Source organism: Electrona antarctica, assembly GCF_951216825.1.
Source record: "Electrona antarctica genome assembly, chromosome: 2".
Taxonomy (NCBI): domain Eukaryota; kingdom Metazoa; phylum Chordata; class Actinopteri; order Myctophiformes; family Myctophidae; genus Electrona; species Electrona antarctica.
Window position 1 is genome coordinate 24,920,726 of NC_136807.1, and position 27,500 is coordinate 24,948,225.

Here is a 27,500-nt window from a genome sequence, read left to right on the forward strand (position 1 = left end):
TACAGATGTGCCATTCTAACATATACAGATGTGCCATTCTAACGCTTTGCACTTTCCTGAAGGTTTTCTGAAAATGCATGTTTTCCCTGCAGGTTCTATACACTGATTAGCCTTGTTAATTATTATTCTGCAAAGAAGTGTCCAGCAGAGGAACTCCATCTATTCAGGGTATCTGAATAGAATTAACATATAACACGCCCGCCTTCCTCAATCTACTGCATTGCCAATGGCAGGACATGTGCAGATTTTTTGCCAATTAAATAAAGTAAGTCTACTGTGGAGCTCTAGGAACAAGTGTGCAAATGTTTCTTCTTCCTCTTTGATGTTTGCCTTGATGCCTTGACATCCAGCACCTGGCCTAAATACAGGCAAAAGATGTGAACACAATCCAGGCGGCACATCTGTACATGGATAAAGTGGTTAAAAAGATTGTGATGCTGTATTAACTACTGTTGCTGGGGACCCCCTGGAACACCCCCAAGGTCCCCTGGGGGTCCCCGAATCACTTTGAGAACCAATGATGTACTGTACTGTATGTGCTGCAGTACTGTTGTAGTTCAGCTGTGGTACATTACAGTTAAAGTATCCATATCCACAGTCATTTCACAGCTAACAAGCTCACAAGAGTTGTATTAAACAAATGTATCATTCAATGCAAACATCTATACATTGTATAATTTCAATGTTAATCTAACATTACATTATACATACCAGTGAATATGTGGGTGTGACTGTGTGTGTGTGTGTGTGTGTGTGTGTGTGTGTGTGTGTGTGTGTGTGTGTGTGTGTCCGCCTGTGTGAATGTGTGTGTTTATGTGCCTGTGCGTGTGTCTTACTTGAGTATAGTCCAGTTGGGTTCTACGTTGACGATTGTCGGGTCGTCTGTGTAAACATATCGGATTTCAGAGCTCGTCACCTCGGCTTTGTCAATCATCAGACGGATGGGGGCGGGACCAGAGCTGGACTGGGAGGCGGGAGTTACACAAACTATCTCCCGAAAGGTCCGTCTGAGAGAAGAGGCGGGGAGAGTAGAAGGAAGATTAGAATGTTGGAAAGGCTTTATTTAACACTCTGATTGCCCAGGGTTATTTAATCCATTAAATCATAGCGCCCGGCGATTTATAGTAGCACTTTTAGCGACGGACCTGATGTTATCCCGGAAGTGGCTGTAGCAGCTAAATGTAGCCAAAACACTCTAGAGCCGATCGACAACGGGAGGTATGATTAAATCTATCGCGACTAGCGACGGGACCGCGGTGGGCCGTCTAAGACATGATCTTTTCTTAGAATTGGACGGGATGATTTAGATCAAGAGTTATTAACGTTTTAAGATTTTCGGTCTTGTCTGCAAAACAGGGGGGGAACATTTTCGATGACGTCCCACTGTGGAGCGATGCGGTCGGCTTTGATATCAATAACCTCTGTCTTTTTGATAAAACTTCATCCTGGGCACTGGGTGTTACTAATTGAAAGGACAGTGAACTTCGTCCTGGGTGACCGGGGTGTTAACAATGAATGAATTGCTTGCTAGCACGAGTATTGATCATTTTGCATACTTTTTGACCTTTCAAAATGATCTAAACATTGATCATCATCTAAAATCATGGGTAGGGCCACCAGGCCAGGCAGAGGTATGTACTCCTCTCCTTTCTCGTTCATGGCACGCATGCACGCACGCACGTGCACACGCACGTGCACGTGCACACGCACGTGCACACGCACACGCACACACACACACACACACACACACACACACACACACACACACACTTACTTGACAAAGAGACACTCTTCCTTGTGGATGTAAATGGTGACAGAGCTGCCAGCGTCCAGGTGCTTCCCAGAAATGGTGAGTCTGGTTCCCCCAGAGACAGGACCCCTCTCTGGGATAACTCCACTCAGAGTGGGGCTCTACACACCCAGTCAACCATGGTGGGAGGGATGGAGATAAAAGACAGAGAGAGACAGATGGGACAAGAGAGGTTGTTGAAAAAAGTGAGAAAGAGATTCACAATTACGGCAATGAAATTGTTAGACCAGAGTAAATGACATGAACTGTAGTCTAGTCAACAAACGACGTAGTGTAGTGTAAATGGTCACGTAAATAGTGACAAAGTCAAACTTAATTAAGTCGCACACACATAGGCGTTGCTCGGGATCTCGAGCACCCACGGGAGATAGCGAGCAATGCACCGATAGGACGGTTAAAATGCTTTGTAGCGTGTGCACTGCGCAGGATGCATGATACCCAGGGCTTATACCTCATGTGGGCTAATTCTGAACGGATTTCTGTCATTCAAACTCTCTCTTGTAATCTTCAAAGTCTGAGCGCCCACCGGCAAAATCATAAATCGGCGCCCACGCAAGTACGCACGCACACACGCACACACGCTCACCACAAAGGAGTAGGTTTGCTGAGACAGAGTTCTGTACTCTGAACTACAAACTCCAATACAGAGCTCCACTGGACCTCCTGGGGAGTGGGGGAGCAGTGCCTCAGACATGTCACACACTATCCTGAAAAACAGACAGACAGGCAGAGAAAGACTTTACTAATCTCTCAAGACAGATTATGCAAAGAGCAGAAACCACATTGAGCCTTTACTGACATTCATGTTGTTACCACTCAATCAATCAGAACATTATCACTCATTCCAGGCTCCACTAAATAGCATGACTGATGCACAATACAAAAAAACAGACACATACAATACGGTTTGTATAGTAATAAACACCCATGTATTCTAATCTGTTTTTTTTAACAAAGACAATAGAGGGTATGCGCGTGACATCATCATCATCATACCCGTAAGTTATGCGGGAATGCCTACTGAGTGGCAAAAACTACTTTCTGGCCTTGACAGCCCATACATCCAAACAGAAAAGTCCTATTTGATTTCATTAAATTACTTCAAACAACATCAAATTCACTTTGTCACTCACTTTGCCACTCGATCTGCCATTCACTTTATGCATGTGCATGTCCTCTAGTCTATATCAATACTTCCCTGATCTATGCTACACAAAACCTCCCACTGCCCCCACATCTCAACAAATGCCTCCACAGAAGTAAGATAGAGACAGCCAGACAGAGAGAGAGAGAGAGAGAGAGAGAGAGAGAGCACAGATGTCATAATGTGTATATAATACTATATTTAACACACGCACACACACTGACCTTTCAGCGCTGATGTACTGCGAGGGTACAGGGTTACATCTGACTCCAGCCACCTGGACGTGAGCGATCTCTCGAACCTGCAGACCCAGGTTCTCCCCCTCTATGGTCACCCTGGTGCCCCCTTCCCTGGGACCGGTCAACGGACGGATCTACACACACGCACACGCACACGCACACACACACACACACACACACACACACACACACACACACACACGTATGAATCCGGTTTCAAATGGTTTCGTTACGTTGCAAATCCAAGCCAAAGTGCAGTAACTAAATGTTTTTTTTAACTGAAAAAAATGGGTTTAAAAGTGTTTCAACTGGTCAACCAAATGAGATATCGGCATATACGTGATATTTGCTAATTGTATGTTTTGAGGTAATTTAAGGCTAATTTGAGCTTTGTATAGGGCAGCATGGACCCCACTTTGGGAAGCACTGCTCTGTACCTTGCTGATCTTGGGGTGGCTGCAGCGCAGGTTGTGGCGTCCATGGTGCATCCAGTTCTGCTCGGCGGTGGGGCAGTGCTGGCGCAGCAGACACTTCCTGGTCTCCGTGCACCAGCCGCACTCGAAGCTGGGCGGAGCTTTGAGGCACTGGCCGCAGCTGGAGCGCTGGGCCTCGCACTTGTAAAGCTGGGCTGCAGCGCGTGCACACACGCGCACACGCACACACACACACACACACACACACAGTCACACACACGCACAAACACACACGCACACACACACCATTTAACATTGAGGACAGCGGGAGCAGAAATAATTAATGCTCTATTAATTTTAAATGAATGGTATTATGAGTTAAAGGACCACTTCACCCATTTCCTTATCATCGTATAATTGGTCCTCACTAATCATTACTAGCTCATTATAAGATGGCACACTTTCCGTCTGCTCGATTGAATAGGGACTCAGGGCAGAGTCCTGCACGGGGCCAATTTTCGAACCCCGCACCCGCCCCGCCTGTCAATCATCAGTTCGGTGACCCGCCCGTTTACCCGTGATTATATAAAAATCGAAACCATCCGCCCGCCCGTCAAAAAATGGACACGTTGCCCGCCCCGTTACCCGTTTGTACCACTGCTCGCTATCTTTGACTTTAATTCATCCAACACCGCATGTGATGTGGTGGTGGTGGTGGGTGGGTGGCGGTGGTGCATTGCACAGGGAACACATGTAGTTGACTGAGGCTACTGCTGCTTATTATCACAGCATAAAGTTATATCATGATTTCGACCTACAGTAAATGGCGTTATATATCAAAATTTAAAAAAGATTAGCCTGATGACCATCTTGATTCAAGGCTGTGTCTCTAAAGTAGCAGATCCATATCATGTGATCCAGTGAAGTGTCACCTTTCATGGACGATGGTTTGTCTATGAGGAAGTCACCGTCCCACACGATGGAGAAGTCTACTGGCAGGTCCCCAGTCTCATCTCCTTCATACCAGTACTGTACACACACACACACGCACACGCACACGCACACGCACACGCACACACACACACACAGAGAGAGAAGGATATTATTATTATTACATTACCATGACTTCATAATCTCCATTTACGGTTTCAAAATCATGTGTGTTTGTGGTCATGTGTAAGACGAGATGCTTTATTTTACCATGCACGCACGCGCACGCGCGCACGCACGCACGCACGCACGATACATTGCTCTGTTCTCATGCAACAGCTACTGTATTTCTAACACTCTCGCGCTGCATTGTGATTGGCCAAGAGGCATTCTGTGATGGGGCCAATAACCACAACACATCAATCAAATCAGTAAAACTACAATTCGTTGACACGTTGTCAAGCTGTTGCATAGAAGACAAAGAAAAAAGGAAAAGAACATTGTGGTTATTGGAATGGCTGTGCTGCAACATATAAAAGAAAGCCCTGTGAGAGAGCTGCAGCATAGATGTTGATGTTGAAATATTGAAATAAATGATTTTTTATTTATTCTAATCAGTGACGTAGAGTTCATGTTCCTTTTCAGAGATGGCGGCTGCATTATTTCCTGTGTCACAGTACACTGCTAATGCTAATCCCATAACCCTAATACTGATAGCACTCAAAATCAACAAGAACAAATGAATGTTTTGCTGGTTTAGCCCAAAACAAACAATAGAAGAGCCAAAATATTGGACCTGATCGTCACAAGCCACACAATCTTCCTAACATTCCGATACTAACATGGTATTTTTCTGAGAGAAAAAACAGGAGAAAAAAACTTTTTAATCTCTTCCTTTATCCCAACAACATTCATGAGATCTGCCGTCAGATCGCCCACTTACAGTACGAGACCAGATTTTGTGTTGTCCTATCACTAGTGGCTTGGGCTATCGTCCTAAATTAGGTCTGGTGATATATATTTTTTCTCTCTCTTATTTATTTATTTTTTCTGACCTCAATTGCACCCCCCAAAAAACCCTGAACTTTCAACATTCATTAGATTTTCTGTGGTCTGGGGTTTTCTGAATAATTAGCCTCAACAAGTGGTCCACAGGCAGAATGATTTGCTAATTGCTAATTATTCAGAACACAGGAACCAAAGGTCACCAGACCTTTAAGCATCTTTACTACTGTCTCCTTCCTTCTTTTCTCTCTTTCTCACATTTCTTTCTCTCGTTTCCTCTCCTCCTTTCTTGACTCTTTTCATTGCTCTGTTCATAATGTCAATACACTACTGCAGTGCTTCCCAAACTTTGTAGCTCAAGACCCAAAAGAAAAATTAGAAGTTTGCCCAGGACCCAAACTAGTGAAAATAGCAGATCTACAAGCTCACAGCACGTCGCTTCATGCCACATTGTGAGCTTATAGATCTGCTATTTTCACGACTTAGAAATGACTGGGGGGAAAAAAATCATTGAATGTGTTTTTAATTCATGCAATGTTTAGCTTTTTTGGGGATGGTTTTTGAAAAATGTAGGAAACAAAAAATAAAAGGATCCCATAACAATGTGTCCACGACCCACAAATGGGTCCCGACCGACCCAGTGTGCAGTACCGTACTGAGGTGTTCATCAGACACTCTAATCCACTTACACAGTACACTACTGTACTGGGGCGTTTATCAGCTGCTCCACTTACACAGTACAAGATCAGAGCAAACAACAATGACCCTTTGTCAACAAACAACAGGGTGGAGTAAATGGAGTAATCTTCCTAACAGGAGAACGCTCATTCTGCTTCCATTAGTTAGACATATTCATAACTGTGTGTGTGTGTGTGTGTGTGTGTGTGTGTGCATGGCCGCGGGAAGATGTTTACAGTAGGAGGTGCTGAACGCTTAGTAGGGGGTGCGAGCGCGTTAGCGCGCGCCGCAAAATGCGCGTGCACGCGCATTTTCACGCAGAAAAGTGGCTTTTAAAGTGGCCTCTCCCCACGCATGAGCAAACTGACACAGGCAATTAACCAGGATAAGGCGCCGATACTGTGATACAGCATATTTATTAGTCCATTAACAGAAATCTGTTTTGATTAAAATTATTATTATTTTCCCCCTCCTGTCCGAGGGGGGGCTGTGCCTGGGCGGAGAGGGTGCTCCAGCCCCCCCAGCACCCCTACTTCCCTCAGCCATGTGTGTGTGTGTGTGTGTGTGTGTGTGTGTGTGTGTGTGTGTGTGTGTACTCGTGCATGTGTGCGCGTGTAATTGGCTGACAGTATGTGTAAGCATATCAGAGAGAGGGAGAGAGAGACGGTATGTGTAAGCATATCAGAGAGAGAGAGAGAGAGAGAGAAAGAGAGAGAGCTAGTCCAGTAATGACTGATTGAAAATCAATAAGTCTTAATGAGTTCCAGTTTGTTCATTTCATTAAGTTACTGAACATAAGACCTGCTTCAGCAAAATACACACGCACGCCAACAGACTCATGCATTTGCATGCACGCACAATTATACGAGTGATGTTTTATTTCTTGCAGGTCTGCAGAAAACACCATTTATGTTCTTTAATACCAGCTTCATTAATTACTCTGTGTGTGTGTGTGTGTGTGTGTGTGTGGGGGGGGGGGGGGGGGGGGGGGGCTGGGGTGGGTAGATATTTTGTGCTGAAACAGGGTTATATATTAGCATCTGTATTCTGCCAGGAAGAAGGCCAGGGTTGTAGATTACACGTTGCGGACACGGATTGTGAGCTTGTAGATTGGCTAATCAGGCTTAAAGGAATAGTTCACCCAAGACATTACTACATTTCTATCGTTTAGTCACTGTGTGGTGCCTTGAATACATGGAAAGGTTGGTAAGACATTCCTTGATAGTGAATTCCATAAACTAAAAAGTTGATGAATTGACGTCAAACGGAGGCAGAGCAAAACTATATTAAAACAAATCAGTTTATAAACTGCAAAACGCAGCTCTGTCTGTAAAGCCGTATCTTGCTTGGTTCAAATCAAGGCGTTTAATGTTTAAGAAAACAATGTTTTTTTATTCACTTCCTGTTCAAGCGATGACATGCAGGAGGATATTGAAGACATATATGGAGCAAGTAAACGGTATAAATAAAAGTAATTTCTTGGGTGAACTAATCCTTTATGGTTGAAACGAAATCGACACGATGAAATAGGGTGTTCTGCACTTGTTGCAGATTGTTGATTTTTAAAGCTAAAATATGATAGCAGCTAGCAGAGGCACTGTAAATGGCTGTTTTCTGTAGCATTGCAGTTTATAGTAAATGCTGTGAGAGAGCAACGTTTAGTTGTAAATTACATTGTGTGTGTGTTTGCATGGCCGTCATGTTGGATACAGCATGAAATCAAAGCAGCGCAGCAGGTGCTCTGGGGCTTTGATTAGGCATCGGTCTGTTATAGAGTGGAGCGGTCATTATTCAGAAATAACATTCATCATTCATCGATTGACCAATCAGAATCAAGCATTCAACCACGCTGTGTATAAATGAAGATAAAAGGTTGATAAGGGTACCCATGGTCATGAGCACCTTTACTATGTGCATTACATTCACCCATTCACTCACCAACAGCAGAGGAAACCATGCAAGGCACTAACCTTTACATTCACCCATTCACTCACCAACAGCAGAGGAAACCATGCAAGGCACTAACCTTTACATTCACCCATTCACTCACCAACAGCAGAGGAAACCATGCAAGGCACTAACCTTTACATTCACCCATTCACTCACCAACAGCAGAGGAAACCATGCAAGGCACTAACCTTTACATTCACCCATTCACTCACCAACAGCAGAGGAAACCATGCAAGGCACTAACCTTTACATTCACCCATTCACTCACCAACAGCAGAGGAAACCATGCAAGGCACTAACCTGCTCATCGGGAGCAGTTAGGGGTACAGTGTATTCTTGCTCAAGGACAATTCAACAGTTAACACAGGCTGAGCCCGGAATTGAACCGAGAACAGTCCAGTTCTCAAGCCCTACCTCCTGAGCCACTGCCACTCATGTTGTAGCTTGGTACAGTACAGCACAGCACAGCACAGCACAGTACAGTACAGTACAGTACAGTACAGTACAGTACAGTACAGTACAGAGTCTAGCATTGTTTTATCCTGCATTTTTGTCAAAGTGTATTGTTTGAAGATTATATATTAGGGCTGGGACTCGATTACAAAATTTTATCTAATTAATTAGAGGCTTTGTAATTAATTAATCTCGATTAATCGCATTTTAATCGCATATCAATATTCGACCTGAGAACAGTGAGAAACCTGTTTTTAAATGTTTTTTTTGTATTCCAGTTAATCAATTTATAGTGACTATGGAATACCACTCATTTTCAACATTTTACTATGTCATTAATATACCTCGCTCATGTCCACCGGCTCCCTGGTTATCTGAAACTCTCAGATCTGAACGAACACCTCTAAGGGCAGCCGAAAGAAGGTGGCACAAGACAAAGCTACCTGATGACCTTTCCCACTTTCACTCACTCCTCTCTGCCTTCTCCCTCTCACTAACCACTGCTAAAACCTCTTTCTACCACACCAAAATCCAATCCTGTACTTCTAACCCAAGGAAACTCTTCTCCACTTTCTCCTCCCTCCTTAAGCCCTCTCCCCCCACTCAACCTGCATCCCTCACTGCTGATGTTTTTGTCAACTACTTTGAGAAGAAGGTTGACGATATCAGCAGCTCCTTTCCCCCCCTCCCCCATAAAGTGGCATCTGACTCAACCAACACTAACCCCAACTTACCATGCATGTCCTCTTTCTCTCCTCTTTCCCCAGACGAGGTCCTACAACTAGTGACCTCCACTAGACCTACCACCTGTCCTCTCGACCCTGTCCCGTCTCCAATCTTCCAGACCATCGCACCTGATCTGCTCCCCTTCATCACCTCCATCATCAACACCTCAGTAACCTCAGGCTGCTTCCCATCTGCCCTCAAGTCAGCCAGAGTAACTCCACTCCTCAAAAAACCAACCCTTGACCCCTCAGATGTCAAGAACTACAGACCGGTATCACTCCTTTCATTTCTGTCTAAAAGCATTGAACGTGTTGTCTCCAACCAGCTCTCTCTCCATCTCTCACAGAACAACCTGCTGGATCCCAACCAATCAGGATTCAAGAAGGCACACTCCACAGAAACTGCCCTGCTGGCAGTCACAGAAGCACTACATGCTGCCCAGGCTGCTTCCCACTCTGCTGTCCTGATTCTCCTAGACCTATCGGCGGCATTTGACACAGTGAACCACCAGCTGCTCCTAGACACCCTAGCGGATCTAGGCATCGGCGGGACAGCACTAAAGTGGTTCTCTTCCTATCTCACCGACTGGACCTACCAGGTTTCCTGGAAAGGTCTGCTATCATCCCCCCGAACCCTCCAAACTGGGGTCCCACAGGGATCTGTACTTGGTCCGCTCCTTTTCTCACTGTACACCAAATCCCTTGGCACTATCATCTCTGCTCACAATATATCCTATCACTGCTATGCCGATGACACACAACTGTTTCTATCCTTCCCCCCCTCTGCCACTCAGGTGGAAGAGCGCATCACTGCATGCCTGGCTGACATCTCACAGTGGATGTCCTCCAACCACCTCAAGCTGAACCCAGACAAGACTGAGCTTCTCTTCTTCCCAGCTAAGTCCTGCCCTATGCGGGAGCTAACTATTTCCGTAGACAACGCCCTGGTAACGTCTGTCCCAACAGCCAGGAACCTTGGTGTTGTCCTGGACAGTCAGCTCTCGTTTAAAACTCACATCACAGCTGTCACTCGATCCTGTAGGTTCACACTCTATAACATACGACGAATTAGACCGTTCCTCACCCAGGAATCAGCCCAGCTCCTAATCCAGACAACAGTCTTGTCAAAACTTGACTATTGTAATTCGCTCCTTACTGGCCTACCGGCATGTGCACTTAAGCCTCTCCAACTGATCCAAAACGCCGCAGCTCGTCTGGTCTTCAACCAGCCAAAATTCTCACATGTCTCCCCCCTGCTCCGCTCCCTGCACTGGCTCCCAGTCGCTGCCCGCACAGAATACAAAACTCTGATGCTGGCATTCAAAGCAACCAAAGGTATGGCTCCCCCATATCTTGCAAGCATGATTGAACCCTACAAACCCTCCCGCGCACTCAGATCAGCCAACGCAGGAAAGCTGGAAGTACCCTCACTAAAAACGCCGGGACAACGCTCCACACGTCCCAAACTCTTCTCCCTTCTGGCCCCAAAACTGTGGAATGCACTCCCCGTTGCAATCAGAACTGCAGCATCACTCCCAATCTTCCGCCGTAGTCTGAAGACCCACCTTTTCAGACTCCATCATGGCCCATAGCACTTATCCTACCCCCTTAGATAGCACTTTTTAGACTTAGATAGCATTTGAAACAGACTTATAGCATGTCATGTAGACAGCACAATAATTGCATTGTATGTAGTCATAGCACATCATAGTACATATGTATAGCATAGTATAGTATATATGTATATTTAATATGTATAGTGTCATTATATAGATATGTTCTAGTTACGTTCTTAGCTTACGCATGTTTCTTGATAAATGCATTTTATATATGTGATGTATTCCCATACTTTTGTTCTTGCCTAATGTAAGTCGCTCTGGATTAAGAGCGTCTGCTAAATGCCTAAATTGTAAATTGTAAATTGTATACCTTAGAGTTGTTGGAAATAATACAAAAGTCCCCCCATTCTTTGTTGCCTAGAAATGGAGGTCTGAAAAATACTGTAACATTATGAAGTACATCTCAGTGACGTCACAAAGATGTACTTCATAATGTTACTGTTTTTTTCCCCCAGACCTCCATTTCTAGGCAACACAGAATGAGGTGACTTTGTATTATTTCCACACGACTCCATAGAAAAATGTCGAAAATGAGTGGTATATCCCTTTAAGCAATACAACTTTTTTTCCCCCAACAGATAAACAAGTGCAGCAAGTGCCTATATAAAGTGTATTCAGTGTCTATCTGAATACTCAAATGTGCTCATTACATGGTGGGGCATGAGAAATCAAATAAAAACAAGTTTATTGGGGGGGAAACACTTAGACAAAGGAATAAAATCAAAAACTGTGGAATGAACTAGCTGAGGAGTGCATTTCACATGGGGTTGGGTAACTTGGGTTGGGGCAGACCATTGTCTGACCACGGCACAGACTTCCATGCTTGCTGCTTCATGCAGTATGCTTCGCATCGAGGACAGCTTGACAGCTTTGTGCTGTGGTGAAATCACCGCGAGCCTCCGGTGTCCTCTACGAGACATGTTTAAGCTGAAGCAGCTAGCATGGAAGCTAACGTTGGTCATATGGATTATATATATATATATATATATATATATATATATATATATATATAAATAGAGAGAGAGAGAGAGAGAGAGAGAGAGAGGCGAGAGAGACATAACGAGAGAGAGTGGGGGGGGGGGGGTCAGGACTCAGGAGGTAATTTGTAGCTTTTGTAGTTTATTACTTGTTATTTGAGCCTCAGCCACCAGGGGGCTCCTGTATTAGTTTTAATTTAACTCCTGTGTGTGTGTGTGTGTGTGTGTGTGTGTGTTCGTGCAAGAGTGAGTGATGTTTGGAACACTGGCCAAATAAAAACTGCAGAAAAAGCATAAAAACTGTTACAGCTCTGCGCGCGCGCGCACGCACGCACGCACGCACGCACGCACGCACGCACGCACGCACGCACGCACGCACGCACGCACGCACGCACGCACGCACGCACGCACGCACGCACGCACGCACGCACGCACGCACGCACGCACGCACGCACGCACGCACGCACGCACGCACGCACGCACGCACGCACGCACGCACGCACACACACACACACACACACACACACACACACACACACACACACACACACACACACACACACACACACACACACACACACACACACACACACACACACACACACACACACACACACACACACACACACACACACACACACACACACACACACACACACACACACACACACACACACACACACACACACACACACACACTCTTTCTAGCTGCTGATAAATCTAGAGCTGCATTTATAAGGTCAGTGTTTGCTGCGCACGCGCGCGCGTGCGTGTGTCTGTCTGTGTGTGTGTGGCTGTGACTCAGTGCGCATGTATGTGTGTTTGAGAGATTTATGTGTTGCTATGGTAGCATAGCGCTGATGTCTGCAATACAAATCAAACTGCAGAAAGAAACACTCTGACTTTGCCTGTAGGGTGTGTATGTGCTAGGGTGTGTGTGCATGTGTGTGTGTTTAATGTGATTTATAGAATTAAGCTTGATTTATACTTCGCCACACAACAGTGTCACGGTAATAGCTGATCTACATTTTGACAAGGCATGGCTAATCTTGTAGATTGGCTATTGTCCAGTACTGTTACTGGCCCATCATCAGTCATTTACTTCATCTACTAAACAAACATATTATCATATTATGTCACCTGCTCAGCTGAGAACAGTTCATGAATAACTACTCAACCGCTTCAAGCTCAGTTGCAAGATTTGGTAGAGACGAAAGAAAGTACAGTTGTAACCCAAGAATAGAGGGTTTAAGTAGGCTAGTTGACAACATGAAACATAGCCTCCATATGGATTCAAGCTAAATACAATCTCACGACTGAAATGTTTTGTCAGGCCAAGCCCTCGCATCCTAAAACTCTAATTTAAGGCAGCGGTTCCCTTTTTCATGTCAAGGACCCCCAAATTAGCCTGCGGACCCCCATTTGAAAAGACATGCCAGGGACCCCATAAGAGAAGATTTTTACGGCTCTAGCAGTGATTCTCAAACCATTTAATGTCAAGGACCCCCAGTTTGAAATTTCTATTTCTGGGATCCCCAATTTATATTGTAAAATCAATGTTAATTTAACTCTGAGAGTGTACAAATGGAACCAAATGGACCCTACTATCATTTAGCTGGAGACCCCCTGGAACTGCCTCAAGGACCCCTGGGGGTCCCCGGACCCCACTTTGGGAACCACTGATTTAAGGTTTTATTTAGGATGCCTCTGACACAGGTATTCTATTGCTAATGTGAAAAAAGTTATTTAATCCATTCTATCGCTACAGTATGACGGTATGACCACTTCCAATCTCCTTTCAATCTTAAAATCTCAAATGACTGAAAATAGCCGATCTTACAAGCTTACAAGGTATCAGGGCGCGACACATTGTGAGCTTGTAGATCGCCTATTTTCGGTGTGCTTCCCATAGAAGACACGCTGTCTTGATTAGCTACACCTGGCCAACAGGGCACTGCTCCATGGATGCAGTGCCCTGCATTATTATTAGTAGTATTGTTTGTGGTGTAGTACGTAGTAGGGTATTCTATCACTCGTTTGCAGTGTAACTAGTTATTGCTCTGAAAAAGTAACTAATTACTTTACTAGTTACTAAATTATGAAAGTAACTAGTTACTAGTTACTTTACTTTAAATAATAATAATTATTTAAAAAAAAACAATTTAAAAAAGGGTTTTTGTTCTGTGGCAGAGCAAGAGAAAAGACAACTCCCTATCATTGTAGCTTACATTATGAAATGTAGTGGAACAATAAAACATATGTTCGTAGATTTTGACAGGCATCTTTATTGTAGCCTCAACTTGCCTTCAAAACAAATGGTGCAGGCAATACACTGTCCAGGTATTTGGAAAAAGTATTTCTGCACATACAGTAGGTCCTGCTTTCATTGGAACTTTGCTGACCAGTTGTCTGAAAGTAACAGACTGCACCGTTGAGATGGGAAGCATCTCCTCAACAACATACCTGGCAATCAATCTGTCCAGTTGACTCTGGGTGACATGCTCATGCTGTGGCGATGTAAAATATTTTTTTGTGTCTGTTTAGATGGTATTTGTATTGTTGTTTATCTGCACAAATTCAAAATAATGTTTGTATTTCCAAGCTGAAAAGCTCCCGCTGTTTGCATTTGCCATTGTACCGTGTGGTGGTGGGCGTGCTGCTACCGGCATTTTGTGTGTTTGCGTTCGAAGGGTTTGAGTGTATGTGTGTGTGTGTGTGTGTTTACCCCATAGAGTTATAAAGGATAGAGTGACCGGGAGCACAGCCCCGCCCCCCCCCCCCCACTATTCATTTCGATGGAAGTTGCTCAGTGGCGTTCAGTGGTCACTGAACGTCCGAAAACCTCCATGAACGTGCTGCAGTTCCACTTTTGGCCAGTAGGCAGTGGCAGCTTCAACGTTAGCCAGCCCCTTCGGGGGTTTGGTTCACCATGGGCCATAATAGCGCAAGGCCCGCCCAACTCTGTTTCTGATTGGCTTACCCTGAAATCTTGCCCTACGTTAACCAATCAACATTGCTGAATCGATTATTTTTGACACCACTAGAATTAACCTTGTGATACTGCCTGCCTGCCTGCCTGCCTGCCTGCCTGCCTGCCTGCCTGCCTGCGTTTTAGTGTAGAGGGCAAACAGGACAGGTTGTAGTACAGATCTCCGGTCAACTACTGTAAGTACACATTATACTTCAGTAGTTAACCAGTTGATAAATGTAGCACTCCATCCATGCTAGTGGAAAACTGTTTATAACCTACAGCCGTATCAAATAAATAATACATTGGAATATAAAATGCATGAATATTTGATGAAGGACGAGTGAAATATTACAGTGACCAGCACGCTTCATATCAACAGTCAGACGACCTCCATGATTGGCTGGCCAAATAAGGGCGACATGTCATGTGACAGGAAGATGACAGCGAGACACTAATTGCTTTATAGAGTCCCAGGGGTTTGTAGGCTACAGTACACACATGCACACGCATAGTCGCGTGCATCTGTGTGTGTGTGTGTGTGTGTGTGTGTGTGTGTGTGTGTGTGTGTGTGTGTGTGTGTGTGTGTGTGTGTGCACGCGATTCATTTCAGAAATCCATCACCCACACCCAGAAATAAAAAAGAGAGAGCAAAAGCAAGTTATAAAGAGACAGAATACAAGAGATCAAACTGAGAGACAAAGAGAGAGAGAGAGAGAGAGAGAGAGAGAGAGAGAGAGAGAGAGAGAGAAAGAGAGAGATGACGCTGTAGGACAGGTGATGTCACAGCTCAGACAGACAGACAGACAGACAGACAGACAGACAGACAGACAGACAGACAGACAGACAGACAGACAGACAGACAGACAGACAGACAGACAGACAGACAGACAGACAGACAGACAGACAGACAGACAGACAGACAGGCATGCTACGCTTGGAAAGGATCCAGCTTAGGTGGTTCTGGCATCTAGTACGGATGCCTCCCGAGCGTCTCCCTAGGGAGGTCCAGAGCCATATAGACAGAGTAGCGCAAACTCTGTTCACTTCATGGGGCCAGTCCAATGGCGGCTATTCTACATAGACTTCTATTGGTTTGTCCCCATTTGAAGGCTTCAAATAGGGACAACCAGAAGTTTACGGAATGCATTGGAGTCTATGGGCTCGTGCGAGTACATGAACGACATGATCTAATATCGCAACTCTATTAGATGGCTCTGCGGAGGTCCTCTGGGTTTAGCAGGCCCCCTGGCAGACCAAAGACCAGATGGAAGGATTACATCTCCAAACTGGCCAGGGATCGCCTGGGGGGGAAGTACGTAAATAATGGAACACTGGAAATCTCTGTTGAAGCTGTTACCCCCGCAACCCGATTCCAGATAAGTGGTTGAAGATAGATGGATGTATGGCATGCATTTTCAGAGATGTTAACGACTAACCCAATGATTGTGTTATGGCTTGGATCAACAAAACTAACATAGTATATTTTTGAGGGGCGCTAGCCCCTACTATGTACAGGTTTAATGTTTGTTTTTAGTTCAATGTTTGTTTTAAAAATGCCATTGACAATGAAGGGAAAATTTACGTCATCTTGTCCCTAACACAAACATTAAATGCCATTAACAATAAAGATAATTTAATGTTTGTTTTGTCACTGTTTGTTTTACATCACCATTACATCACCAAATCAACATGAGTTAGACTTTAATATGTTAGCGCCCCTCACTTCACACGGGTGTGATTTTTAAGTTATTATTTAGCAGCATCTGAAACATGTTTTTCACAGTTTTAAAGAAAAAATACGATTCCTTTTTTCATTTTATTTATGGGGGGTCCACTTGCATTACCCTCATGGCCCACCACTGGGCCCCGGGCCTCAGGTGCATTACCCTCATGGCCCACCACTGGGCCCCGGGCCTCAGGTTGAGAACAGCAGTCATGAAGAAGACTATGTTGGTTTTAATCACTTAGAACCTGCATTTATTTGACTGGAGTGCCCCAGGGCTCTTTATTAGTACCCCCCCCCCCCCCCCCCCCCCCACCCCCTCTCCCCCTAGAATAGGGTCGCTAGGGTTCATGCGCTTAAAATGTTTCAAGCCTGTTTTGTTCATGCAAATAAAATGGCGACTGTGTGCAAGACACACACACACACACACATAACACACACACACAACTCCATCTGCTTAATTGTGGATTCTCTTCTGCTGAACTCATCATGATACAACTATTTGTGTGTGTGTGTGTGTGTGTGTGTGTGTGTGTGTGTGTGTGTGTGTGTGTGTGTGTGTGTGTGTGTGTGTGTGTGTGTGTGTGTGTGTGTGTGTGTGTGTGCTGTAGAAAATGCTCCATTTCCTCTGGGACTAGTAACTTAATTAAATAAGACACACACACACACACACACACACACACACACACACACACACACACGCACACACAGAGAGAGATAGACAGGCCTGTGTGTCTGGGGACAGTAGAACAATAATCAATTGTCAGAGTTGACAGAATGTGTGCGTGTGCGCATGCATGCATGTGTGAGAGAGAGAGAGAGAGAGAGAGAGAGAGAGATGCGTGCATGCATTTGTGTGTGTGTGCATTATAATTAAATCTAGAGTCAGGAACATCAATACTGGTGTCAACCTACAGACTCACCTCTGACCCCTGACCTCCAGAGGTCACCAGGTCTCACACACACACACACACACACACACACACACACACACACACACACACACACACACACACACACACACACACACACACACACACACACACACACACACACACACACACACACACACACACACACACACACACACACACACACACACACACACACACACACACACGTATCGGGTCACCCTGGTTAATGACTTGACAAGATTCCTCAAGTTTACTTTGACAACCACATAGATGGCAGAGAATGAGATGGAGGCAGAAAGACACAGACAGACAGACAGACAGACAGAGATCTGTCTATTTTTCACAGATCCCCCTGGGGTCTTTTTTTCACAAACAATTTATGAATCAAAGCATGTTTTTTTTTTGTTTTTTTTACAATTTTGTAACCCATTCAGTGCCCCCGCCGGGAATCGACCCGGGACGTTCTAGCTGTGAGGCCGACTGCACCACTGTGTGCTCGTCAAAGCAGGTTTTTGCCAAATTGTGTGTGTGTGTGTGTGTGTGTGTGTGTGTGTGTGTGTGTGTGTGTGTGTGTGTGTGTGTGTGTGTGTGTGTGTGTGTGTGTGTGACTCACCGAGGTGTTCTGACACTGTATGCAGGAGGAGTTGAACCTGACAGCGGGGATGCGTTGAACCTTGCCCTGGATGTTGAAAACACACTCGTAGTTCTTCTGACCCGACTGGGGCTGGGGAAGGTTCCTGGCCCGCAGCGTGATTGGTCGAACCATCCCCGCGGCAACCAGGATGTCCGTGGTGGGCAGGATCTGAGGACAGCCCTGAGAGAGAGAGAGAGAGAGAGAGGTCAGCTTTTCTTCAATGCAACTTCATTTGCATTGGTTTGTGTGGTGTGTGTGTGTGTGTGTGTGTGTGTGTGTGTGTGTGTGTGTGTGTGTGTGTGTGTGTGTGTGTGTGTGTGTGTGTGTGTGTGTGTGTGTGTGTGTGTGTGTGTGTGAGTCAGAGTTCAGTAGAAGTTATTCATGGTACGGTAGCATTTCTATTTACACCAGACCAAAACTCACAATGTCACCGCAAATGCTGCTGCTGTGTGTGTGTGTGTGTGTGTGTGTGTGTGTGTGTGTGTGTGTGTGTGTGTGTGTGTGTGTGTGTGTGGGGAATATAGAGCAGTAATCAGTGACTTGTCAGAGAACATTAATCATATCACTAGCATGTGTGTGCGCGCAAGCAAACACACGCACGCATACACGCACGCACGCACACATGCACACACACACAGTATGTACACAAAGAATGGATTTAGTGCATGAACACAGACTTAAGGGCAGAGGGAGAGAAACTAAAGGAAGACATGGAAAGAGGAGACAAATACAGTTTACATTCAGAACAAAGTTATATTTCGTATTAGGACCCCTGCTTCTCCTCTCACACGTGCACACACACACGTGCACACACACACACACACACACACACACACACACACACACACACACACACACACACACACACACACACACACACACACACACACACACACACACACACACACACACACACACACACACACACACACACACACACACACACACACACAGGTACTGAACTCAGGGAAATTAATTTGAAATGAAGTGTCAAACAGTTTGCTTATCAATTATTGGACTATTAAATGGCTGGCCATGGGCTGTTATGTAGTTTTTTTCTTCAAGCTGATGCAATATGGCCTGCACAATGATTAATTGTGTACTGTACGTTCACATGATTGTGTGTGTGTGTGTGTGTGTGTGTGTGTGCGTGCGTGTGTGTGTGTATGTGTGTGGTAATTGTTTTAACACTTCTAATAGTCATTGGTGCGTAGGTTAATCTGTTGTACTGTCCCCTACTGATGAATTGAACATCATGTGTGCTTAGATATCGTTGCTGTTGGGCAGAAACCTCTTATCTCCATGTTCTAACCGTTTCCTCGTAATTAACGCCCTACTTGGTCGTGCTATAGCAGATCCACAAGCGTCAAGGACCAATTTTTATGGTTCACGAAAATCCCATTTTTTCCCCCTACATTATGCATAGGTTTTTTTATATCGGTAGCGACATATGGTTTCCCTCAGACAACCCGGTTACGTCACATGTTTGAATCACATGACTGGAAAAAAAACCCACTGACGCTCAATTCTCAGGGCTTCTGGGAAATCAAGGCACAATGCAAAGTCTATGGTGCGTAATGGCCACATCCATTGAGCTCTGTTCCCCGTTGTTTCGGATCGCGGTGGTGGAATATTTTTCGACTCAAACACAAACCATGGAACTATTTTCAGGGGGATTTTCATAAAATGGAGGTACCATCGCAACGGGTGATTCTTCAAAGGTTAGTGAAAAACGATTCCCATGGGAGTCAATATGTTAAAATAAACGAAAAAAACAAATCTAAGAAATCCCATGAATTAAAAGAAAACACAATAATTAAGAAGATTTGCGAAAATAGACGATCTACAAGCTCGCAACGCGGCACGAAGTGGCGTGCTTGTAGATCTGCGATTTTCAGTACTTTGAGTCCGGGCAACCGTCCAAATCTCTCTTTTAGGTCTCGACCTGAACAACTTGCCAACCACTGAAACTACACAACTCAGACTGCATCTCCAGGCTGAGTGCACTGCCAGACGATCTACAGTAGATATAGGCTATTTTCCCCCGAAAGTTGGCTATAAGGAGGCCAGCGTTCATATCAGTTCACGAGGTAGAAAGGCCCAGGAGTCCTGTGGTCTAGTAAACAGACTCGTCTGCTTGATCCAAATCGGCGGGCATCTAATTAGATGTGTATCATACGTAGACATTCTAAGACGTTTATTTGTAATAAAGTGCTTATCACGTCAACTTATTACGTTATGTTTGACAAACACACGGACACGAGCCGATGAAAAACAATGTCCTCAACGAGAGGGTGAAGCGAGTGCACAACCTGCGAGCGGTTTAATGCGGCGCTGTAAGGGTTTAAACAAAATGTTATAAACGTTAAAAAGTTCAAGCTCTATATTATGATAGTAATCATTGCTATACAGTGTTTGTTCAGTAATAATGGTCTCTCCGTCTCCCCCATGCTTTTATTAAAAGCAGGTCACTGCGTCAAGACTCTGGAACTTCAGTTTCGGATTTTTTTAGAATCTTAGTCTTAATGGGTAAAAGATTAATCAATCAATTGTGTTCTGGCTTGGATCAATGGAACTAACATACTTGCTTTAAGTTTCTATTTTTCAGTAGCAGAATGAAAATGCATTGTTTTCAAAGTTTGAAAGAAAATATACCATGCATGACATTGTTTCCACGTTCATTGTGTAATTGAATGTCATATTATCATTTTAAAATCTTAGTGTTTTGTTTTGTCAATTATTTGGGGGCTCACTTGCAATGCCCCCACGGCCACACAAGTGGCCCATATGTTGATAATCACGGATCTATCACACTAAACTAGGGATTTTACTGTGCTGCAGTGGTTTCACACTGAAATAAATATAACCTAACGCAAGCACACCTGCGCCCTGGTCCTGCCACATTGCACTGGCCCTGGTGTCGAAGGCTGCCAACAGAAAGCCATGTTTTGCTAATGAGAGTGGTAGGCGTTAGCGATCCGGCAGGACAGGCCGGGTTACAATTAATAACTTTAAACTCCTGACTCCCACAGCTGCTGCAGCAGCACAATAACAGTAATTTAATAGGTCCACACACACACACACACACACACACACACACACACACACACACACACACACACACACACACACACACACACACACACACACACACACACACACACACACACACACACACACACACACACACACACACACACACACACACACACACTGTTGATAGGTCCATTAGCTTAGCATTGGCCGCTAATAGACTGATGAGAGAGTCTCAATTAACCTTAGAGATGACAAATGCACAACATACGTGCACTTGCGAGTGCGCACACACAAAACATACTCACACACGCCCTCACAGAACATATGCACGTTTGTTGTAAAGGTCAGAGGTTATGACTAATGAATTATTTTTTTGCCAACTCTGGATATATCCCCCCCCCCCCCCTTTACACCATATATGAAGCAGTTAAGCCAAAATCAGCTTTTAACATTGGTCCGGTTGCTGAGCAATGCCTCCGTCACCTCCAGCACCAGGATCTTTGCACACGGCCAAATAGACTTCTGTTCAAAGTAGGATTTTCAAAGCCTTATAACTCTGAAACTATGAGTGCTGTCCATGGTGATCGGCATCCATCCAGGGTTTGGATGTAATTTGTGATTTTGTATCGCATCGCTCCCGACATGTTAACGTTTCTGGCGAAGGATAAAGAGCGTGAGCTAATGCTAATCATCACAGATCCTTACAATTGTGGAGACGGAGATTATTGATATGAAAACCGGTCGCATCAACGAAAATCTTTTAAAAATAAATTACGAGACTACATCTCTGTACTAGCTCCTCAAAGTGGCATGGCACGGCCCCGAGGTCAAGAGGGGCAGGGGTCGTCCACGCAGCAGCTGAAGGATCATCAGGGTCCACGTCGTTCCAAAAGGGCCACACTGGTACCAGTCCACGATGAGGCTCTACCCACAGGAGAAATGACCCAGCAGGGACTAGTCCGTCATGACTCCCTACCCCCAGACGAGCCCCACAGGAACAAGTCTACCAGAGGTCTCCCCCTAAAGAAATGTCCCCACAGGAACAAGTCTACCAGAGGTCTCCCCCTAAAGAAATGTCCCCACAGGAACAAGTCTACCAGAGGTCTCTACCCCCTAAAGAAACGTACCCGCAGGGACTAGTCTCTAGTCGTCCGGGATTAGGCTTTACTCACAGAGGTCAGCATGGCAGCATATTCCTATTCTGGGAATGTGATAATAGGCAAACATTCCGCCAAAGAATGCGTTGTCATTTGCAGAAAATTGCAGATCTACAAGCTCACTACGCATTGCCAAGGTATATGGGGTTTTGGTGGTTAAATTAAGAACACTGGAGCAGCTGGCAGAAATCAAAACTATAAACAAACTTAACATTAGTAACGGATGGTTTCGATCCAATCAACACTTATAACAATACTTTTAAATTGTGTGAATATGTATTTTTTAGGACGACACTACACACATACAGACTGTTTAAGAACACCATTCAAATAGAGGGTATGCGCGTGGCATCATCATCAAACCCGGAAGTTATGCCTACTGAGTGGCAAAAACTACTTTCTGGCCTTGACAGCCCATACATCCAAACAGAAACGTCCTATCCGATTGCATTAAATGACGTTAAAACAATGTTAAACTCACTTTTCCTCTCACTTTGCCACTTGATTTGATTCAGTTTATGCATGCACATACCCTCTATTGTATTCTTGTCTGTCTTATCATATTAGTTTCCATCATAAGAGGCAGAGAAGCCTCTGATCTATATAATTTGTCAACGTTTATTTTTTTGCAAATGAATTCCCTTATTCACAGTGTCACACAAAAGTAGCAAAAATAACAGATCTACTAGTTTTTGAAGTCTGAAGTGACAGTAAAAGTGGTTAATGATGCCTGTGGGTTTAAATATTGAACACATATAAAGTATTAACAAGAGCTTCTGACTAAATAACTAGTGGATCCTTTGAAACACGGGTTTGTTTTGGTCATAGGAGGTTTCTATCCGTCAGTGACGGTATGGCTCCATGGGGATCTTGGACTTCATGACTTTTATTTATTATTATTGTATTATTTATAACACAAATAATAACATCATTTTATATTCCATTGCATGCCAACTTGCTTTTCAATTCTAATAGGCTACATAGCAAGTAACTTTATTCCATTGCATACATGCAACCTTGCTAACCAGTGTCTGAGGAGAAAGGTGTCATTTTATTTTACTACATAATAGGCCTACTGTAGTACGTAATAGTGTTGATACATTTTTTGACGTTATTATATCTGGTTTGACTGTCATATTCAGCAAGCCCTTGCAGGCATGATTCAGCCAATGGAAACGGTCAGTGGTGCAGTTTGGAATCCAGGGGCGGGGTTTGCCAACCACACCTGTAGGTTCCCAAATCACGCGTAGCTGCTAGGTTTCATTAGGGCATAACTAACATCTATCCTGTTAGAACGGCATTTTAGGTGTGTCAGGTCCATACAATAAATGATACAATAAAAGAAAATATCGGATCTTGGCCCGTCTTTAAAAAAAAAAATGTTGGGTCCACTTGCAAGGATCTTGCAAGGTCAATCCAGGTCTGGGTCTGGAATTTTGGACACGTGAAGAGCTCTATTGAGAAGACCACAATAAGATGGGGTCTATTAAACCTCAATTAAACCATGTGGAACTTCAGTTTTAATGTCATGGATAGTTTTCTATTTTCAGTCTACACAACATTTTGTCAGCAAAGTATAGCGAGCGACAAGCTCACAACTAGGGATGCTATCGGCTATATGTCCCAACACTCAACTGTCTGCAGCCTGTCACGAGTCCTGTAATTAACTCATACGGGACGCACGTTGTTCCATATTTTAATGTCGGGTCGGGGAATAAATACAGTATGAATGACGGCGCGATTTATTTGACAACTCTGTCCTGCTCTCCGAGTCTCAGCCCTCACAACGACAGAGCGCTCAGAGCAGAGCGGACCTGTCTGAGTGAGTTTACTTTACTGCCTGTGTGAGAGTTGCCAGAGATTGTGAGATAAATAGGCATTCAGGTCTATGAAAAGAAGCCAAAAAGAAGCGACTACTAGGCAATTTGAAAATAGCCGATCTACAAGCTCACAACAGGTTGCGTAGATCTACTATTTTCAAAACAATCATGGAATTATTATTATTATTATTTTCTTCTTTTACAAAATGTGGAATATTCTTTGAAACATTTTTACCAACAACACATCTTGTATTGGGGTTCCTGGCACAAAATACAGTATGTCTAGATCTAGGGTCCTAAATTGGACAAATACATTATGGTCCTTGACGTGAAAATGTGTGGGAATCACAACATTAGGAAACAAGCCAAAATAAACAACTACACTTTCAAAACAAGGCTAAGCCGAAATAAACAACCACAAACAACGCAACCTGCAACTACGCATTTTTACAAGCAACTTTACAGAAAAACAAGCCCAAAGTTGCTTATAATAAAATGACCTGGCAACACTATGGATGAGCTGTGAACCTGGGGTCTGGGAAGCTCAGAGCTGCAGCCATTGGCTCATGACACGAGCACACAACCAATGGGACAGCGCATTCAGTGTTGCTAAGATACCCCCCCCCCCCCCCCCAACCCACACCCTGGGACGATGGGGTCTATTCAACTTTTACAGTTGTTTTCTTATTTCTTTTTTCAGTTACCGGTCTCCTTGATTACTAATAACACAGACTGTGTTGTTGTTAATGGCTCTTATCTCAATGCTATGGCAACAAAGTAAAGCTGATTGGATCACATTTAAACGAATGCACACATGTATGAGCGCGCGCACGCACGCACGCACGCACGCACGCACACACGCACACACACAGGCCTACATACAGCACATTGCTGACGGTGCATGGGAGTGGACCAACAGATACGTTATCAAAGTCTATCACCATGGGCTGTGTGTGTGTGTGTGTGTGTGTGTGTGTGTGTGTGTGTGTGTGTGCCTCTGTCCATCTGTGTGTGTCTGCGACTCTGCGTGCATGCATGTATGCGTGTACTTATGTGTGTGTATTCGTCTGTATGTAGGCATGCGTGATTGGCAAGAGTCTGCGTGCGTTCGTGCGTGCGTGCGTGTCTCTAATGGACAGCTGGTGACAGATCCACTCTTTAGAGCTTCCTGGAGTGACTGAGTTACTCACACACACACACAAGCAGGCACACATACAGAGGCACGCACAAATGCATGCAAACGTGCACTCACACACACATGTACAAAAGCATACACGCACAAGACACCCTCCTCGTCTCTCTCTCCATCCCTTCTGTTTTTGCTTTTTTCCTTGGTTTGTTTTCCACTTTCTTCATCCCTCTCTCAGTGGGGTTCAACCTTTCTTAACGAGCATCTTAAAGAGCGTCACCGGGGTAATTAATTGGTGTCTGACAGACAGGAAGTGCGATCGCTCCACAGGAAGTGGACCACAACACAGCCAACTGCAACCACAGGAGAGAGTCTGGCTGTGTGTGTGCATGGTTGTGTGCACGCGCATGTGTGTGTGTGTGTGTGTGTGTGTGTGTGTGTGTGTGTGTGTGTGTGTGTGTGTGTGTGTGTGTGCGCGCGCGCGTACCTGCGTGTGTATTCAGGGGGTGTCTGGAATAAAGGCCAAGAGTGGCTTTGAGCTAATGTGTAAACACACATACACAAAATACACTAAATAAATTAAAATATGCTAAATTCATATCATATACATTACTACATACATAAATACTGCTAAAGCAAATGTCATAACAGACTCTGACAGACAAATTGAATAAAACAAAGACCTTAGGGAAATCATTAGTTAGTGTAAAGTCATTATTATTATTGTACAATTATTGTATTATCATGTTATTGTACAATTATTGTATTATCATGTTGTACAATTATTGTATTATCATGTTATTGTACAATTATTGTATTATCATGTTATTGTACAATTATTGTATTATCATGTTATTGTACAATTATTGTATTATCATGTTATTTATTGTACAATTATTGTATTATCATGTTGTTGTTGTTGTTGTTGTTGTTGTTGTTGTAGTTCAAATGTAATGTTTAGAATCGATTCACCACCGTCTGAATAGTTCTGGGTTGCTAGGAGACCGAAAAAAACGGAAATGAACCGGAAGTGAAAAGTCTCAATGTAAACAGATTTTTGTCTCCACCAGGCCGAAGGCATGGGGAGAGAGTATGTTTTGCACTCCGTCCGTGTGTCCGTGTGTGTGTGTGTGTGTCCGTCCGTCTGTTACCAGCTAATCTCCGGCACCGTTAACCCGGTCGATGCCAAACTTTGCACACACACTCCCTGGATGCCAACGATGAACCTCTGCCCCACATTTTCCAGAACGGCCTGTTATAGCGCCACCAGGAGGCCGACTTTTGTAAAACACATTTTTTTATATTACTCCTCCAGATTCTGTCCAAAAATCTCACAAATCGTTACACACTATCTCTATGGTCATGTGCTCAAGTCGGATCTGTCCGATATTTCATATTCCATCCTAATTGGCTATAATTAGCTTTCACAGTTTGCAAGATTGCCCCGTTTTGAACAAAAGCCTCAAATCATGAACGCAGCATGCAATTTACGTGAAATCTTTCACACATTTTCTTACTAGGCTGAGGAATATATCCCACCCTTTACACATTGGCCTGTTATAGCGCCACCAACAGGTTGATTTTTGCAAAACACATTTTTGGAACAAAATGCCTCAAAGACATGTTTATATTAATCCTAAACATTTTGCCAAACATCTCACACAGTCCTATCCTCCTGGTGGAGACCTGTGCCCAGAAGGGCACTTTTTCTAGTTTATAATGCATTCATCTCTGATTATTTTCACAGATTGTGTTAATTCCCAAACAAGCTGTATTCACGGTCCAAAACTAAAGAACCGATGATCACGGGTACAAAATGTATATTTCGGGTGAAAGAAATTACAATCGTGCAGAACTTTACACACACACACACACACACACACACACACACACACACACACACACACACACACACACACACACACACACACACACACACACACACACACACACACACACACACACACACACACACACACAGTGGAGACATTCAGAAGTGACATGCAAAAGTGAGCCTGTCATCGGCAAATCAGTGGTGTTTCCCTGAGGAAGGAGGAGGGGCTAATGGTTGTATTGACAGATCGATTGGCCCAATAACTGATCTCATTACTGGAGTTGAACCGTCAACCCTGGTCAGACACAGAGCCCTGATTTATTTTTTATTTTTTTTAGG

The 27,500-nt window shown here is 44.2% G+C and overlaps 1 protein-coding gene across 1 annotated transcript in view; it reads right to left on the bottom strand.

Annotated features, from left to right (window-relative positions):
- The window catches only part of plxna3 (plexin A3), a 144,910-nt gene that overhangs the window by 17,321 nt on the left and 100,089 nt on the right, over positions 1 to 27,500 (bottom strand). The window contains exons 14-20 of the mRNA XM_079491626.1: positions 18,165 to 18,365; positions 4,539 to 4,635; positions 3,631 to 3,821; positions 3,179 to 3,327; positions 2,397 to 2,517; positions 1,775 to 1,911; positions 837 to 1,007 (exon numbers count right to left, since the gene is read on the bottom strand). Coding sequence (XP_079347752.1) covers positions 837 to 1,007; positions 1,775 to 1,911; positions 2,397 to 2,517; positions 3,179 to 3,327; positions 3,631 to 3,821; positions 4,539 to 4,635; positions 18,165 to 18,365 — 1,067 coding nt within the window. The remainder of the gene's footprint in view (positions 1 to 836; positions 1,008 to 1,774; positions 1,912 to 2,396; positions 2,518 to 3,178; positions 3,328 to 3,630; positions 3,822 to 4,538; positions 4,636 to 18,164; positions 18,366 to 27,500) is intronic.